The sequence below is a fragment of the Polyodon spathula genome, chromosome 16 (genome assembly GCF_017654505.1).
Source record: "Polyodon spathula isolate WHYD16114869_AA chromosome 16, ASM1765450v1, whole genome shotgun sequence".
Classification (NCBI taxonomy): domain Eukaryota; kingdom Metazoa; phylum Chordata; class Actinopteri; order Acipenseriformes; family Polyodontidae; genus Polyodon; species Polyodon spathula.
Genome location: NC_054549.1, coordinates 36,626,046 through 36,645,167, shown reverse-complemented (window position 1 = coordinate 36,645,167; position 19,122 = coordinate 36,626,046). Strand labels below are relative to the sequence as shown.

Genomic DNA, 19,122 nt, shown 5'->3' with positions numbered 1-19,122 from the left:
TAACTGACCTGAGATTTGAAGTTGGAATTGAAGGGGTGAACATTCACTACAGAACAGAGACACCAGGTGGACACAAAGTGCAATGGCATGAAAATAAAATTACACTGAAACAAGGTAGGCTACAGTACGCACACACACACACATTGCCAATGCTTACGTATTACAGATATTTTTATGTGAACTTTGCCCAAAATGCTGATTTGAAAAAAAAAAAATGTTGTGCAGTAGTTTACTAACACCGACCTTACCAATATGGCGTCCATCCTCGGTCGATATAAAGATCACAGCACAGCAGTATGACGATTACGACCAGCTTTGATGATGTATATGTGTTGTTGTGGTTAGAGTCTCTCGTTAATGACGTGCAACGAATGGTCATTCTGCAGCCGCTTTTGTGTTGTATTGAACGTTGGATCTTTCTTTTTTTTACCATTTATAAACCCGTTCTCCCACTTTATTTTCATTTAAGATGGATTGGAGAAGGAGTTAGGAGTCTTCGGACTCAAAGGATTTGAAAATGAACAAAGGGTGGCTTGAACTGGAAAGTGACCCCGGTGAGTACCATAGTGGCAGCAGAGCTTCACATCACTGTGTACTAATACAACGCGTCGAAAACAACGCATTCTCGAATCATATTATTACATGCGGCACTGACACCATTCACAGCAGTAGAAACACACTTCCAGCTGCTGTAGCTTTATAGATGGGTTTCAGCGCTTTCGTGTAACGTTATAAATGTTCACTGCTGACGTGTTGGTATGGGTCACATCATAAAAGCATTGCTCACATCACTCGCAGATAACTCGGATTTAGACAACTGGATTTGAACCTGTGACCCTGCCACTCTAAATACTGTATGAGCCATGCTGTTCTCTTTACAGTACGTAGTGAAACTCGCAGTGGTAAATCACATAGAGATGCACGATTTCGTTCACTGTGTTCATAAGTGCACCATGTTAGATTCCATATGTATGCATCTATTTTATAATGCATATACTTTTTTTTTTTCAAAGTTATGGCAGGGCAACTTCACGAAGTTCCATTGAGTTCACAAAAACTTTTAAAATGTCCAAGAAAAAGTTACTAACAACAATGACTCATTTACAAACTTCAATACAATCATAGTCAATCACATAACATATTCAATGTTTTTATGCACAAAGTCGTTTCTTAACACTGATCTGAAGGCCTGGTGTTTTATATAATACAAGGAAGAATAATACGACTCCTGTTGCATAGCAGTTACACCCATTCCAGGTTCTTATACATATTTGATTAGCAACAATACATGGGTAATAAGCTCAGGTGTGTCTTGTTAAATTCATAGTAAAACCAGGAATGGATCAGACTGCTGTACATTGGGAGTTTTATGGCCATCTCTATAGTAAGTTGGCAACAATAATACAGTATGTGAAATACCTCAATTATTTAGTGGCCTGGATTCTGCAGATATCTTCGTTCAATTTCCCTGGGGCGCATATGTTCTTCCGTCCTTGTATTAGCACAAAGCCCAAGTGTGTGTTTGTTAAGTATTTAGTTTTCTTGAAACTGGAATAAAAAGAATTAGACACTAGTTTAGCATGTAAACATTGTAATTCTCTCTTGTCCTTTGTTTTTTGTAGGACTCTTCACTCTACTTGTGGAGGATTTTGGTAAGTTAGGAAAAACATTTCAGTGTAACAGATACTGTCTTCATTCTATCCAAGATGCCCTGACCATTTCAATGTAACAGATACTGTCTTCATTCTGTCCAAGATGCCCTGACCATTTCAGTGTAACAGATACTGTCTTCATTCTATCCAAGATGCCCTGACCATTTCAATGTAACAGATACTGTCTTCATTCTATCCAAGATGCCCTGACCATTTCCAGGGGTGCATCTTCTTTTCACCCCGTTTTACATGAAACACTTTGAACTTTCCATTACTTCTGAGTCACATTTATGACAGACACATGTGTTTGTAATGTTGGTGTGGAATTGTGTGTTCCAGGGGTGAAAGGAGTACAGGTGGAGGAGATCTATGACTTGCAGAGTAAATGCCAAAGGTAAATCCTCACCAATTTCTGCAACCGTTAAATAAAATCTGAAAGTGGTTCACTATTAACTATACTTGTATAGTTCTGAATGTTCTACATTTCTCTTGCAAGCAGGAGCAGGCTGAGCGAACCTGTGTAAAAACTGTTAAAGCTACCGAAGAAAATGTCCAGCAGCTGCTTTTCATTGCCCTGTATTTTTTTTCTTAGTACCGGTATCCAGCGGTTTGTTACTTTCCCATTCTGCTCTCTCCCTAGTCCTGTGTACGGCTTCATCTTCTTGTTTAAGTGGATTGAAGAGCGGCGATCCCGGCGGAAGGTCTCTACCTTGGTGGATGAGACATCTGTCATTGATGATGACATTGTAAACGACATGTTCTTTGCACATCAGGTATGGTGCAACCCTTTCTGATGCAGTTAGTTGCGTGTGTGTGTAGTACCGGCTTTTCTTCTTAATATCTGTTTTTCTGTTTGCTCAGCTGATCCCCAACTCGTGTGCAACCCACGCCTTGCTGAGTGTCCTCCTGAACTGTAACGATGTAGAGCTCGGACTAACCCTAAGCCGTATGAAGGAGTTTACCAAAGGGTTCAGCCCAGAGGTAAGAAACTGTCCCAAATGAGGTATATGTGTAGCAGCTATCATACAAATACTACCTGTCTCTCTTTAAAGCTGTACAGAGGGACAATAATGTAGAGAAATGAATACTGTGGTTCTTATACAGCCTTCTATGAAATCTCTTCCATCTATACCTGCTCACAAAGCCATAAATAAAATGCCACATAATGAAGTGAAACTGCTACTCTGTAATGTGAAAACAGACCTTTTGTCATTCCAGAGTAAAGGCTATGCAATTGGCAATGCACCAGAGCTTGCAAAAGCTCACAACAGCCATGCTAGGTAAGATGCAAACCATTTTTCTCTTGCTTATATGTTAAATTAGGGATCATGAGCAAATGGCTCCCAGTACAGTGCACATATCAATCCATCTATTTGATATACAGTATGTAGCTGAAGTAATAACTGTTCCACAAGTTAATTTTGTGATTTTTGGTCAATCTTTACCAATAATCTTAATTCAAAGCGGGTTACCAAGTAATTTACTTGGTGGACAAATCAAACATATATGGCTAATAGTTTGGGGAGACTAACTGTATTCCACACAGTAATTTTTTTGGAATAATATATACAAAAAAAAAAACTGTCCACCTTATTTCATATGTATGTATAGCTGGCACTTATGAAACTGCCTAACCGTGAGGCTGTATTGCTTTCTCCTGGTAAAACAAGGAACATGTTGGACTTTACTGTCATCATAAAGGCTGCTCTTTTGTATTGCTTGTCTTTCCCCTGAAGACCTGAACCACGACACCTTCCAGAGAAACAGAATGGGATCAGCGCTGTGAGAACGATGGAAGCCTTCCACTTCGTCAGTTACGTGCCGATCAAGGGGCGCTTGTTTGAGCTCGATGGGCTGAAAGCATACCCCATTGACCATGGTAAGACTGCAGCTGCAGAGCCACCCAGAGACCATCCAGGGCTTCATTTAAAAGTCATTGCGCCAACCACTTGATAATTGTGTCAATCTAGCTCAAGTGCAACAAAAGGGGCTGCTTCACTCTCACATCAATTAATTTTTTATTGTTGGAAAGCTATTTATAAAAGCTTTATTGCTACTTGTCCAGCGTGGAGAAAAATCATGACAGGGATCATCAAAATAGGCAAATTGCAGGCACCATAAACAGCTCTTTTGCACCCTGGAGCCCATTTCTCCATCACAGGTATTTTATGTGTCATGTTGCACAAATAGGGAAAACTCCTCTTCCAAATTTGATCCACTTGAGCTGAAATCACCCAATTGAATGTGATTGTAAATGTATTAACTGGTGTTTCTTTAGGACCTTGGGGAGAGGAAGAGGAGTGGACAGACAAAGCCAGGAGAGTCATCATGGAGAGGATAGGACTGGCTACAGCTGGGTAAGGAAGATGATGATCCGCTTCAATCAATTTGAGATCTCATCTCCTGTAAAACATACGCATGTCTGACCTTAGTATCAATAGCTTTAAATGAAAGTCGCAAGATAAACATTATTGAATCCTTTGTTTGCAAGACAGGAATTTATGCCAGTGAGTTGACATTTAAACCTGCCAGCTTGAAAGGCACAGGGACTGAATGTTCTCTATCCATTCGTAGGGAGCCTTACCACGATATCCGCTTCAACCTGATGGCTGTTGTCCCCGACCGGCGTATAAAATATGAGTCTAAGTTACACGTGCTCAAAATGAACAGACAGACCGTGCTAGAGGGCCTTCAACAGGTATGGAGGGTTAACTTGACAGGGGGCATGTTTAATCTGTGGCAAAGACCATCAAGCCGGCTTTACCACTTCCAAAGGATGGATGAACAAGTCAGCAAGCACAAAGTGATTACTGAAGAACCGATGCACAGTTTTGGAGCTGCTACTCAGCATATTTTTGTATTTTTTCACCATGTGTTTTGTCATTCTGTTTATTGTAGCTTATCCGGGTGACACAGCCAGAACTGGTCCAGGATCGGAAAGCACAGGAATCCTCGCCTACAGAAGAGACGTCTGCTACAGTGAAAAAGGAAGCAGAGTCAGACTCTGGGAAGGCACAGGCTACAGGAAACTCCTCACGCACAGGTACTCGCAATAATGAATGAGCAAACATTCATCACATTGCATCAGCAATACACGGAAGAGGCTGTTTAAATGCAGCACGACTGCTTCCTTGGAGAACCCTGGAGAATTAACCATAAGTATAGTCCTCTTAATCTCAGACTGTATGTATAGGTTAAAGATTTGCATAAAATCATCATCGGATTTGAAGTGAAATCCAAAAGAGTAAATCACAATAGCATGGATGTGAGCAGCACATAAGGGTCAATGTTTGGAATGAGAATACGAAGGGAACTGGTGCAGGTTCCAGTCCTAATGCTGCTTTTGACTTTCCAGAATCTGCAGCGTCTTCCTCTTCGCAGAGCCAGCCGGAACCAAACCCGAGCTCAACAAGATCAAAAGCCCCAAGGAAACAGGTGCTGTGCTCGCAGAACGACCCGCCTGTCACCCCCAGCCCCACAGTCCAGCGATGGCCAGCCTTCCTCGACAACCACAACTATGCCAAGTCTCCCATGCAGGTCAGGAAGCTTCATTCATGTGTTACGGTGGTGTATGTTATTATAGTATGTGTACACAGCAGGGCTCTCTTTTTTTGTTTTGTAAATCATTTTTCAGAGTTGCTGCATCCAAGGTCTGTTCCAACAGGAGAGAATGAATAATGAAAAAAAAAATCATTTTTCTGCCCTAATGCCGCTTTTAATGAAGAATCATCCCTCACTCGTACTTTACCTAAAAGTCTCCTACCTTGGATTACATTTGTATGTTAGATTTCTTAATCATATCGCTAGAAGTTTTTCATGGAAGAAAGGATATATTAAGGGTGTCCATTCGTGGTTTTACTATGAGTTTAATAAGGCACACCTGAGCTTGTCCTATTCACTGGCTAATCACGCTTGTTGTAAAACCTGGTATAGGTGAAACTGCTTTGCAGTAGGAGATGTATTTCCATCTCTACTGTATTGTCTTCCCTTGTTTATGTACTTACAGAGAAGAGCACCATCTGTTGACAGTTTGGATTCATTGTAATGAATGTGTGTTTTACCTTGTGGAGAATGACTGTATTAGGACGAATGAAAGTGTTTGGTATATGCTGCATAACAGATTACATTGACAGCACTACCAAATATGTTTTAGTTTTTGTTGTATTAGTGAACGCAAATTGTTGGGCCTCTTTTGTTGTAAGGTTCAATTTGTCAGGTGGTTTCAGAATATATTTTTCCTTATAAATCTGGTAATTTGACATAGTGTACAAGGCACCGTCGCATAGCCCATTGACGGCGTGCTGTCATTGACAGGAGGAGGAGGACCTAGCAGCGGGGGTAGGGAGGACCCGGGTTCCAGTCCCCCCACGTCACCCTTACTCAGATGATGAGGACGACTACGATGAAGAGGAAGAGGACTCCAGCAAAACCGAGGCTCCAGTGAGGTGAGCCACTGACATTAGTGTGGGCTTGCAAACATTGGCTCAAAGTTAATAACACATACGCGTTGTCACTTATCTTGATGTTTCAAATATTGGCAGGGCTGTCGTTCTCATACAAAAGTGAATGCAGCATGAACTTAACTTACATTAATTGTCTGCTGTTGAAAGTAGCTCCTGCCTGTAAATCATGTGTAATAATTTACACAAGACACATGAAATTTCAGTAATTATTACAGTTTTTATCCTGCGCATAACTCAGATAAAAAAGCAAAATGATGCATAAGCTAATAATTTTAAAATAAAAAGTAGATTAACTACTTCAGTACAACAGTTGTTTAAACTGTTTCTTTCTCTCTCTCTCTCTCTGTCTCTCTCGCTGCAGGTACAAGAGGAAGCCTGGCCTGAAGCAGTCGAAGGGAGGCCAGCTGTCCCTCTTGCAGCCCAATACCATGGGTGTGCTGACTGAGAAGCTGAAGGAGTCCCAGAGGAAGGACCTGACGGTGCCGCTCACCATCAAAACGGCTGCAGCGGGGGGCATCTGCATCACCGCCCCCTCCCAGCCCTCGCCCACCCCCAGCAACGAGAGCACAGACACCGCCTCGGAGATCGGCAGCGCCTTCAACTCCCCGCTGCGCTCACCCATCCGCTCAGCCAGCGCCACTAGACCCTCCAGCCCCGTCACCTCCCACCTCTCCAAGGTGCTGTTCGGGGAGGACGAGGGCCTGCTGCGACTTGACTGCCTGCGCTACAACCGGGCCGTGAGGGACCTGGGCCAGGCCGTCAGCTCTGCACTGCTCCACCTGCAGGCCGACGGAGTGCTCTGCACCCTCGCCCACACCAGTAAGGGGCTGCTTTGGGTGACAGGTTTGCTGCGGAGCGTGTCGCTTTCCTTTGCAGGTTTTTGGTGTGCAATATCCATTTATTAAAAAGTGCGCTGTCTTGTTTTTTTCAACCCTTCTATTGTTCTAGTCTGTAATAATAAGGAATTTGTTTTGACCAATTTTTTTTCAGACCAAAAAAAAACAAACGTTCTTCTTAAGCATCAATCAAAGAGATGGTTGACTTGATCGCTCTCAAAGTTCCTCTGTATATAAATTGGAAAAAATGGGTCAAGTACCTTGAGTGCTTTTACTGTTAGAATTGGGAGCACTCTTCTCTTTTACTCAAGACTTCTACTAAAACACTTGAATTTAATAAGGTCCCATCCAAGCTTTCAAGTATTGTCAAAGACTAACTGCTTTCTCTTTTAGAAAATAATGGAGAACCTGAAGCATACATGTTTTCTCAAGGTTCTGTAATGTGCTTTCAGGAGAACAAAGTCCTAAGGAGGTGAAGAATGAAAGCAGGCAGCTGCAGAGCAATGTAGAGGAGAACAAGGAGGCTCTTGAACCCAGACACAGCAAGGAGAAACTGGACACTGGGGAAAACAGTAGCAGCAAAACCACAGGAGAGAAATACTCCCCTAAAGTTAGTGACCCTTTATAAAAAGTTTTAAAAACGTGATTTTGTAGTAACACTTTGCACTTTACTTGGTTTTGTCTGTTAGTGTTGTAGGTTTTAATGTAATATTTTTTTGAGGTTCTGTAAAGGTTAGGTGTCTGGGGTGGGAAATATTCTACATTATGTTTTTGTTCCAGCCATGTTTAATTCAACCAGTTAAACCTTCATTCAGGTGCTCTAGTAGTTCATTGCTTCCCTAAACCTGTATCCATCCAGCACTGAACCCCACCCCACCACACCCCATCACAAATAACTTTTTTTCCCTTTTCAGGAAACATCTCTAAAAAGAGATTTCACCCTTTATTTTTCGTCCCATCACAGGAGCTACTCGCGTTGCTCAAATGTGTCGAGGCTGAGATAGCCAACTACGAGGCCTGCCTGAAAGAGGAGGTTGAAAAGAGAAAGAAATACAAGGTAGGTTTCCAAGTCTTTGAGCAGACGGTTGAGTGTATATTACAATACAAGTGTGTGGACCGACCACTAGCAGTTTCACGAGATGCGAATAAACAAACAATTTCAGCTAGAGAAAGGTTTTGCCGATGGACAGAGGCGTCAGTTTTAGGGTAATGCTTCTGAAACAAACACATGTTTTTTTCTGTTTTCCAACAACCTATTGTTTTATTTTTTCAGATTGATGACCAAAGGAGGACTCACAACTATGATGAGTTTATATGTACTTTTATATCCATGCTGGCACAGGAAGGTGAGAATTACTTGCAGTGGAGTATTTGAACTTTACTTGCATTGCTTGGCAGTGTGTGTTACATTGACACTCTGCAGAGAACTTTATACTTCGTGTTCCATGTAAAAGGTAATTAAGAAATGAATATCTTGAAATTGGCTAATGTTTAACCTCTTGCATGAGATTGTACACAAACTTGAAGGAAAGGGACCATTTCTGACTGCTGCACCATGACACTACTGAGAAACCAGTTGATTTATCAGTCTAATTAGATGTTAACTTGAACATACGGTATTGGACTTTGTTGGATGGATTTTACTTTCCAATTTCTTTATTACTTTAAATAGTTATGCATCCTTTAACATTTCCAAGCAGCAGTTTATTTCCACTGTGAAAGAAAGGTGACCACAAGTGTCTGAGAAGAAACAGTGACCTCATTTTGGCTAATGTTGGGCACACTGGCAGAAGAGGGATACAGAGCACAGCATTGTCCCGGCATGATTTTCTATTTCCAGACATCCAGACAGTATTTTCCAGAATTTGCGGACCAATTATAAAAAAAAAAAAAAACATTTTTTCAGGAATTCAATTTCCAATTTTTCAGCTTAGTTGTTAAAAGTTTTCCATTTATTCATTCAGTGTGGCTCACACACCATGTTCTTGTAATTTCTTATCGGTTATCAGATGCTGAAAGACCTCCCTTTAACCCTGTCGATTTGCCTTTCCTCAGGAATGCTGGCCAGCCTTGTGGAACAGAACATCTCTGTACGTCGTCGTCAGGGCGTCAGCATCGGACGCCTCCACAAACAGAGGAAGCCGGACCGTCGGAAACGCTCCCGACCATACAAAGCCAAGCGGCAGTAACCCTGACGCACAAAACCCAGCGCTTGGGAAAACTTGTATTAGCTTAGCTTGTTGAACAGAGGACTACACAGTACTGTACCGAACCAAACCCAGGAACTGGTCTGCGGGTTGGAACGGCAATAAGGGAAACGCTATTGCATATATCCTTAGTATATTCATTGCCGAAGATGCTGCAGTTTTATCAGACCGTTTAATGAAGCTAGTCACACATTCACACACAGATAGGGACTCTTGTTTCACGTGTGCAGTTGTTTTGGGCTGTTCAGATCCAGCTGTGGATGCCCCATTTGTATTCTTCTTATCCTGTTCTGTTTCCTATTTGGGTGATCTCAGTACAGCTCCTTGTGATTCATATACCAGACAAACACAGTATTTGCTTGAGTGATGATGCCAGGTCTGGATTGAGACGCTTGGGTGGTTTGCGGATTGGAGAGGATGAATCCATTAGTTTTTTTCTTCTGCTCTCATAGTTTTATATGTAATAAGGACTTACTTTGTGCCCATTTATCACCAGATTAGTTTAGGGGTGTTTTATCTTTTTTTTGTATATCTGACATTCTTGTTATGTCACATTTATTACATCATTCACATTTTCCTTTTACTAATTCTTCTTATGTTTAGTTACATGTGTTGCTATAATTGTAATTATGCATTATCAAACCTGTTCTTCATTAGTGAACATCTTCATGAACAAATACAGACTGAAGTATAAGTGATCTTGTTGGCCAGCAATTTAGGCAAGCCTGTGCGACAGTTGGGACCTTTTCAGAAAAAAAAAAACTAAACAAAAAAACATTGTGCACATCACCTCACTACTCTTTCTTTTTTATCTGATTCCTGCAAAAGGCAGCTTGTTTCACCTTGCAGTGTTTGAATTACAAAACCAGTGCAGGTTTTTTAATTTAGCAAGATGTCCATAGCCACACAGTGGTCAAAAAAAGTATTGATAGAGAAGTGAAAATGCCTTTAATTAGTTCACACCTTCAGTCCTTTCAAAAAAAGAGAAGAGAAAGAATCACCAAAATATCTTTTTTCTGAGCGTTATAATATTTGGCAGAAGATGCTGAAATCAGTGTAACAGCATTGGAACCGATTTCCTTCGGCTGTCTCATCCAGCCCCTGAATCGTCATAAAGATCCTTTTATTCAAATCATTTTTATTTTTGGAAGGAAAAAAAGTTCAAGCTTGCCATGCCGGTATATAATTTAATAACTGTAAAAATCATGTCTTTGTATTTTTTATTTTTATTGTTGTGATAACTTTCTATGTTTAACTATAAAGCACATGTGAACATTTTTGCACTGTTCCAACAGCTTTATTTGTTATTAAAGCTTCAATAATATTGTACTGTGTACAGGTTTTCCCTTTTCTCCTCCATTACATTCTGGTACGCTGTATGCTGTAGATGATTGGCAGGGGATGTAATCAAGATGTCAATCCATCTATACTTTCTTAGAAATAAAGTCTGTAAGATCATCTCAGTTCAAATACAACCTCCCAATTTACTATTGACAGAAATGTAACATAGTAATACTGTGTTTGAACCAGTTAAAAATAATTAAAATCCCTCTCTTATTAATTACAAGAAATCCCTTGTGCCTTCAATAGTAAGGAGCCCCAGCTATTATGGCCACAGTTTGTGGACCCCTTGCACTTAAAGGGAGCATTCACTGTACCACCATTTCATCAATTTCATCCAATTAAAACATGTCCAAACACTGCTCTCCCAAAGCAAGGATACAACATACACCTTGAACTCCGTAAGATAGATAGATTATATATATATATATATATATATATATATATATATATATATATATATATATATATATATATATAGTTAACATGGCAGTCTGGGGAGCGATCCAAGCTGAAGTCTTTTAGTAATTCTTGTAAAACCAGCTTCGACTCCAATGTGATTTTTATTGTGTATGGTTTTTGTCTCATGGCAGTTGAGCCACAGCGTTGCTAGTCAAAGTGTGTGATGTTTGCATGTTGCCACTAGATGGAGCAAGATCTCTTTAATATTTTTCTTCAGTCAGATATGGTAAAGAACAGAGAGATTTGTCCAAATGCATTTGATACCGTCGTACAGGATTCCGAACTGGAACATATAATGAGAGGTTTTGAAAATGTGCCCAGCATGACTGCAGCAAAAACAAAAGTATTCAAATGTCATTTCTGGCACTTTGGGGAATTTAATTTAATAGATAGGTAATTTCTGAAAGAACAGATCTATTCGGGGGCCCAACTTTGCAGAATTACAATGCTATTCACATTCAATCTGTTAGCTTTGACATAAACAGTGTAACCGCCTAACACAATTGCAATATCATTTAGGGGAACTAACAGGAAAATCTGAATAGAATAGTGTACAATATAATAATATATAATATAAAAGCCAATGCGCGTTTGCTCATTTCACAGATTACTACTAATATTGGACAACCTTTCCTCAAGTAACATGCATTAATTCAAGAAGTGCTAATCGGGACCTGTAAAGCCAACTGGTGGAATTGAATTTGGTGTAATTCTTTTGTTTACAATGAAGTCTCCTATAAGCATCAGTTAAATCAAGTGTAGAAACCCCTAACTAGCCCCCTTGTAAATGTTGACACAAGGACACCCCAGCAAATGAGATGCTGTAACTCAGTGGATCTATCCTTCTTACACACCTTCAAACAAGATTCAACTGGAACTGTAAAATCAGCCCAGTTAGCAGCAATTATCCACCAGGTGTCAGTAAAATGAACTTGCTTTTGAGATATTGCTAGAATATTCAACAGGTTTAAAAATGGGTTCATGAGGCATGATTAAATCTATCCATGCCCTCCCCTCTGATCCTGTTTAGTGGGACATTTTTTTAAAGGAAAGAAACCAAGGCATTCCTGTGTGAATCAAAAAGAGCCTTATTTCTCCTGTGCAGCCTAGCCTGGCTCATCGTTTCTGCAAGGGCGGTGTTTCTTCTCGGACAGGGTGATCTATGCCCTGCTGGGTGCAGCCCCTATCTTATGCACAGGGAATATCCGACCGCATGCAGCAGCACAGTACAGCATAGCCATCTGCCCTTGAAGGGGCCCGGAGCGTGAACTGTAGTGTAGCATTATAAATGGATAACAACTACAGCCTGCTGACTACCAATCTAGAAAGAGGCGTGGAGGATGGTGAAGCAGCATTGTTCTGCAGAGCACCCTACCTGTGGAAAAAGGAAGGAAGCTGACAGGATCAAACATCTGAACAATCTTAAAAGATTACAGACTACCTCCTAATATCTTTGTTGTCCAAGATGAAGAGAATACTGCAAATTTTATGTACCCCAATCTGTTGTTCTGTGATTTTTGGTAGTGAATAGCTAGTGTAGTATAACTGGTACAGATTGCTTGTTAAAATTGTTTACAGGTAACTGAACATAAGAACTAATGAACCATTCAGTGATACCTAGATATTTGATGAGAGTCGGGTTAAAGGGGCAATGGGGTAAACTCCACACCCCAGTCAGTCTACATAAATTCATCTGTCCTAATACCTGTAGAAGGGTCATGTAGATACCCCTTAGGATTGGGGAATCGGTTCGACTGATCCCTAATAGGAGTATCTCAAGCAGCTACTATATATATCTATATATATATATATATATATATATATATATATATATATATATATATATATATATATATATATATATATATATATATATATTAAAGAGATGGAAACTATCAGGTTAATATAGGGTTCTCTGAGAGTTAAAATCCTGGTTCAGCTACTCAAATAAAGAGCTCTTCACTGAACAATCATATAGTTGGCAACCTTAAGAACAACATTTTGGAGCACCTCTTTGAGAATGTTATACACAGGAATACCAGATCCAGTTAATTCTACAAGCTGCAATTTTAACACGGACAAACTTTCACTTGTGAAGCTTCCACTGCATATAAGTGTAGACATTGAACATTATGATGTGTAGCTGTTGAAACCAGAAAAAAAAAAAAATCTCATGTATCCCACACCATGTATATCAAGAGCTTAAGTGTTAAAGTAAACTGGGTCATTACTCATCTGACTGAGCTGCAAGCTGCTCCTTTCTTTTCCTCTGTTCTATTGCTGCTTAATCTGTGTGTGCCACAGTGTCTGAAATATTGCATGCTGTAAAATCTTGCTTTTATTACAGAACATTTGAATATGTTGATGAATAAAGTAGGCTACAAATGTCTGTGTAAACTTAATTTTAAAGGTATTGTACTTGTTTGTATTGCTAATATTGTTACACAAAATGTCTGAGTCTCTTTATAAGGCATTTAATAAGCCTTGAATGCTTGAATAATAATATTGCAATAGATATAAATGTGGGGGATGCTTATTGTGCTATTTCATTAATGGAATACTTAAACAAGCAAGATTTAAGTATTTTATCAAGTGTCTAGTTTTAATCCCCTAAGTATGCTGCTCTATAATATTGATGAGTGGGATTGTCAAGGTGATTGATTACACCTGTGGTCATTTTGCCCCTTTTAAAAATGAATATTTATGTGATAATGCAACGAGTTCCAACCTGGTAAACCTTCTCTCTGTAAGTAGATTTTTGGAAGAAGTTTCTGTAAAGAAGGAAAGAGGAGTCTCAAAACCTTGAGCCACTGCCCCAGACATGTTTTATTAATTTAGAAATGCTCTCTGCACAGAACCTGGCAGTACAACAGAAGAGCTTTATATCCAGGCTTGGGGGATTTCTTTGTGTTTCCTATGAAAGATCTCTTTGAGAACATCTAAACTTATATAAGAAGGTCTGCCTAGAACCCCAAATGAGGAAAGCTTTACCTCTTAGTTTATTCAATTCATCCATGACTATAGTGTTCCGAATCCTTTATCTGTATTAAAAAGTCCCATACAGTAATCCAATCAACGTGCCTGATTCACAGCTGGCTTTCTGACATTTGTGTTGTCCCATGCACGGCAAATTTTTTTTTTAACAAAATAGTATCATTCGCACAATTAATTTTTCAAACAACTGTTGATTGTAACATTTTTATGGAATAATATTAAAATTGATAGTCAGTTAATGATGACTCTTGATATACCTTGCCCCAAAGACTTCTACTGCAAGACACAGGGTCAATATTAAAGGGGTTATAGTTAATAAAATAATTTAATTAATCATGCCAGTCATGCACTTCTATTCCATAAGCAGATCTGAATTGTACTGTTTTGAATGAAGCACATGTTATAGTGTACATGCATCATGCATTGATTTTTTGATGATTTCTACTGCCATGGTATGTTAAAGAAGTCTCTGTTTGCTTGCCTTCCTAAAAGGTAATCTTTTACTTCATTCTTCATTTCATCAGAAGAGTGGAAATACTCTCTAACCTTTTAGTGTTGACTCAAATGTCTATTCAGAACTCTGCATTCCATGTCTATATACCTTGAATGGTGTCTAGCGGTCATAGTCACCAAAACCAACATAGAGCAAGGACAAGGCCATGCAGGGTGCTATTAGTGATGCTGAACATGTTTCTTGCTTTATAGAGGTCATCATCTGGTCAAGCAGACCTTCTTTTGAACCATTGCCCTCACAGCATATAAAAGTTGATGCCATTTGAGGTAATGCTAAACCAGGTATTACAGAGCAAAATGTTCTAGATAACAATGTTCCAAATGGGATTGTTCTAAATCAGGGGTGTCCAATCATGGTCCATTCCACTCCAGGTTTAACAGGTAAAATTAGATAATTAACTACTTCAGGGTCTAGACGGAGGTTCAGTTGGTTGGTTCAATTTACAAGTACAGGGTTGAAACAAAGACCAGGAGTGGAAGGGCCAACTTAGGTCACCCCTGTTCTAAATGTTTCTTGCAGACATGGTGTAATATCCTCTAGGGGGATAAATATATTAATAGCTGCACAGATAACCATATTATTTCAGTTTGGTCTGGCTCAGGTTTATACTGTACAGAAGGGAACTAAAAATAGATCCCACAACAATTGCAATAACAATTGCAATATTAATAGTAGACACACCACAGGCCTAATCTAATAACATTAGTAATAATATCTAATCAATAAACCAGAACAACATCTTTAATATTTCCAGCTTCATAACTCATTTCATAGCTCCATTTTGCTCAAAACTCTGCAGATATTTGCTCAGTCACATGCCCGGTAGATTCATGCAAATCTTTATTGATGACAGGGGCATCGAAGGCACAGTACAAACCATGTCTCTTGTTAATTTTAATGCATCAGCCCATGCACTTTAATATGCAAACACTTCTCACCCTACATTAGTAGTTTAAAAATGTATCACAATCGATCCTTCAGCTCTTCTGTCACTGGAAGTATTGCTCCAAGCAGGATGACTGTGACGGACCAGGTACAGTTATTACTGCACAGCTGGGGAGAGTGCAGCTGAAGAAGACAAATCTATTCAACACTGCAGGGGGGGGGTTCAGCAATCAAGCAATCTAAGAGCTCATTACCTTCATTACAAACCCTGGTCTTATAATTAGATTGTTATCAATAACCATGAACTCACTGTCTTTAGAAATGGAATTAGATTTCTGACTCTTAGCACGCCAATAGATTTGTAAGTTCAAATCTATGATGTCTCTCTAAATAGATCAGGTTTAGTGCATTCACACATTGGTGTACAGTATGTGTATTTGCTTTTGTGCACTTGTATGCTTATGCCTGCACATGTCCACGTATTATTATATATATATATATATATATATATATATATATATATATATATATATATATATATATATGTGTGTGTGTGTGTGTGTGTGTGTGTGTGTGTGTGTGTGTGTGTGTGTGTGTGTGTGTGTGTGTGTGTGTGTGTGCGAGTGTGCGTGCGTGTTTTGTTTTAGTTTCTTCTTCTTCTTCTTCTTCTTCTTCTTCTTCTTCTTCTTCTTCTTCTTCTTCTTCTTCTTCTTCTTACTCTTCTTCTTCTTCTTACATTTTGACAGTGTAGTTGCTTGCAAAACTTGTAAATGAAAGGCTCTGTGCTTTCCTGGATATTAATCGAAGCAGCTTCACAATGTTTGATTCAATGTACATCAGGTGCAATCTTATACATTTAATTGAAGCCCAACGAACTAGTCTACAGCAATACTCAGCACTGCTGTTTTCACTTTACAATCTTCTATCCAACCAGGCGAGAGAAAGAAAGGGGTGTTGTTTCTCAGGGCGCGTTCCCTGTGGAGTACACACGCGCGCTCCACCCCCTTCACGTGGACGCGCCCGTGTTCCGTGTTTCTGGTGCCCCTTAGCGTCAGCGTCGGGGTTCGTGCCTGCGCGCTTGATCCGTGCAGGTTGCTGGTTTGTAGGTGATGATGGCGGAAGAGGATCACCGTTGAGTTCTCGCTCTGTTATTCTTTTTAATTTTTTTTTTTTTTTATAAAATACTGTTACAAAAAATACTCTAATACTCCTTGTCTCTATTAACCGAGATCATGGGGAACGAAGCCAGCATGGAGGGTGGAGAGCAACCCGGGGAAACAGGATCTGGCATCTCCACGGCAGGAGCTCCGGGTTCCATTTCAGCACCAGCGGGCTCTGGACAGCTCATCAAGCCCAGCAATGGAGTTGCAGTCGGGGGTGGAGCGGCGGCCGGACCCACGGCAGGGATTAACGGGTACAGTAGAGGACATTGCATTCCATTTCCTGGCAAACAGTATATATTATATATTATCGCCAGATTACACTTTTATTATGACGATTACATTCGCTGCTTTGTAATATGAATTTTGCACCGAATATGCCATGTGTGTGTGTGTGTGTGTGTGTGTGTGTGTGTGTGTGTGTGTGTGGTTGACTTTGGTTCGGTATTGAAGTCCAGTAACCCAATTGCAGTTCCAGGGTTCACCTTTTTATGTATCGACATTGGTGTGTACTACTGTGCACTAGAAGCCTGATTTTACGAGGCAGGCTGTGCTGTCATTCATTATTCATTGAACATTTTCAATGGAATATTTATCATTTTCACTTGGAGCCAGAGATATTTATTCCAATTTTAATAAAACCATTTGTTTTTAAATGCATGCATGATTTGTAATCTGTTTATTCAATGCAATTAATAGGTTAACTCAGTGCAGGTAATTGTTACAAGCAGTCTGACAGACGTGATGAGTAGTTGAAAGTACCCTATTTCTTTGAGGAGCAATACTATTTCTGCATTTTGCATTTTGAGTACGATTTGCTTTTGGGATTTTGTGAATGCGTTTCGGTTAAAACAACACAATTACAGCACAGCATTGTGCAATGTACAGTCCTTAAAACGGAACGGATATACATATATTACATACAAGAATTCGTTTAAAAAACACTATACTTGGTTATTAAAACGGGAAAGTGGAACTTAACGAATGCCTTAGAACTTAGTTATTATGAAATTCTGACATTAAAGCCTGTGCATTCTGAAACGCGTGCTTATTTATTTCCTAGTAAATCTGGTTGCTGTTTCGTAATAGCGTAAACAGGACACACCTTGCTAAAACGCGTTACCATACATTAAAATCCAATTCTGTCGTTTTAATAGCAATGCACTTCCGTGGCGTGCCGGATTTTTTTATTATACTTACTGCATAAACAACCGTCAGCCGACGAGTATGTCTCCTATCGTATGCCATACCCTGTATATTGCAGTGTCAATACAGTGCTCAGTACAGTGAATGGATGCTCGCTGTTGATTTGTGGAAGACGACCTCAAGAGTCCATTCATTTCAGTATAGGTAAATACAAGGCGTTGGAAGCAGGCTGTAGTGTGTTTCTGATAATGAAGGCATGCAGCCCTCACCTAGAGAGACATTTATATTAATATTTAATGACAAAACAGATCTGTAAAATAGCAAAAAGTAAAAAGCAAAAGGAATAAAAAAAGGCCTTTAGTCTTTTAAAATGCTGGGATTGTAGGAATATCAGTGAAACGGAAGGAACGCATACACTATGACACGTTACATTAACCCATTAAGTGCCATTGTCCTCATGGGAGGATAGGCTACTTTTGTAATTTTTGACACATTTTTAACTGGCATCTAGCTGTTATTTCAATTTTCTTTTTTTAACTGTATTGCTATGATAACTTACTCTAATTTTGTTAACAACACAAGTTAAGTCTAAGTGTAACTGTTAATGTAGATGCTTTTATGACCCCTCAATATAAAATAAGAACCAGAAGTCTAAATGTCTTGGTGTTTTCCTACAACAATGATGATACATCTTCATTTTCTATATGCTGATCTTCATAGCCAGCATAACATTTCACTACATTTTTTTTTTTCTGTGAAGAAACATTCATTTGTAACGCATGCAATTACATAAATACAGTATATGTTCAGATTTTTTTCCAAGAAAAAATTATATTGGACATAATGGATTGACAGAGATGTCAGGCTAGGTTTATGTAATGCTATTGGAGTAAGATCTTAGAATGTGTTTTCCTGTTAGCAGTGAAAGGCATTGATAATGTTTTAGCCTCTATAGTTGTACTGCTTGTCTCATTGCTTGTTAAACACATTCACAGCAGCACTATCAGAAAGGCATTCAGTGGATTTGCTTTCTGGGCTGCCATGAAGGAGGGTTGACAAGGTGTCAGAAATCCAGTGGTTTTGTGGTTATTGGCCATTTTTCAGAATGGTATTGACCTCCAACATATATTTCATAGTTAATGCGTAGCCAGTCAAATAAGCGGCCACTGTCATAATGACTAAACCTTCCTTCTTTTTAGCAGTGACTTCTGATAAAGAAAGGGAGGAAACTTACAGTATTGATGACATTTGACAGTCTGTCACAGTCAGCCTCTTGATTGCAGATTGGCATTACAATTGTGAAAATCACTGCTGTTCCCAAGGCAGAGTCTTTCATTCTGTTGCAGCAGTCTGCATTGGGAAACTAATTAAAACAGTATTGAGATTCGGTTATTAGATAGGTTTGTAGCAGTACAGTACCATAGAACTAACGTTTATATTGCTCCTTTTACATCTAGCACCT

General features: G+C 39.5%; 2 protein-coding genes across 2 annotated transcripts in view; both read left to right on the top strand.

Annotated features, from left to right (window-relative positions):
• The first annotated feature begins 356 nt into the window (after window positions 1-356).
• LOC121329165 (ubiquitin carboxyl-terminal hydrolase BAP1-like) lies at window positions 357-10,621 on the top strand. The gene is made up of 17 exons (XM_041274569.1): window positions 357-554; window positions 1,623-1,652; window positions 1,992-2,046; window positions 2,293-2,425; window positions 2,514-2,633; window positions 2,871-2,932; window positions 3,389-3,531; window positions 3,931-4,009; window positions 4,227-4,350; window positions 4,551-4,695; window positions 5,008-5,189; window positions 5,967-6,097; window positions 6,477-6,934; window positions 7,404-7,561; window positions 7,916-8,008; window positions 8,225-8,297; window positions 9,007-10,621. Exons 1-17 carry the CDS (start codon window positions 518-520, stop codon window positions 9,138-9,140), a joined length of 2,157 nt encoding a protein of 718 aa, XP_041130503.1. The 5' UTR covers window positions 357-517; the 3' UTR covers window positions 9,141-10,621.
• Window positions 10,622-16,455: 5,834 nt separating this feature from the next.
• The window catches only part of LOC121328332 (protein bassoon-like), a 36,009-nt gene continuing 33,342 nt past the window's right edge, over window positions 16,456-19,122 (top strand). The window contains exon 1 of the mRNA XM_041272951.1: window positions 16,456-16,768. Within this exon, the coding sequence (XP_041128885.1) occupies window positions 16,587-16,768 (182 nt within the window). The 5' untranslated portion in view covers window positions 16,456-16,586. The remainder of the gene's footprint in view (window positions 16,769-19,122) is intronic.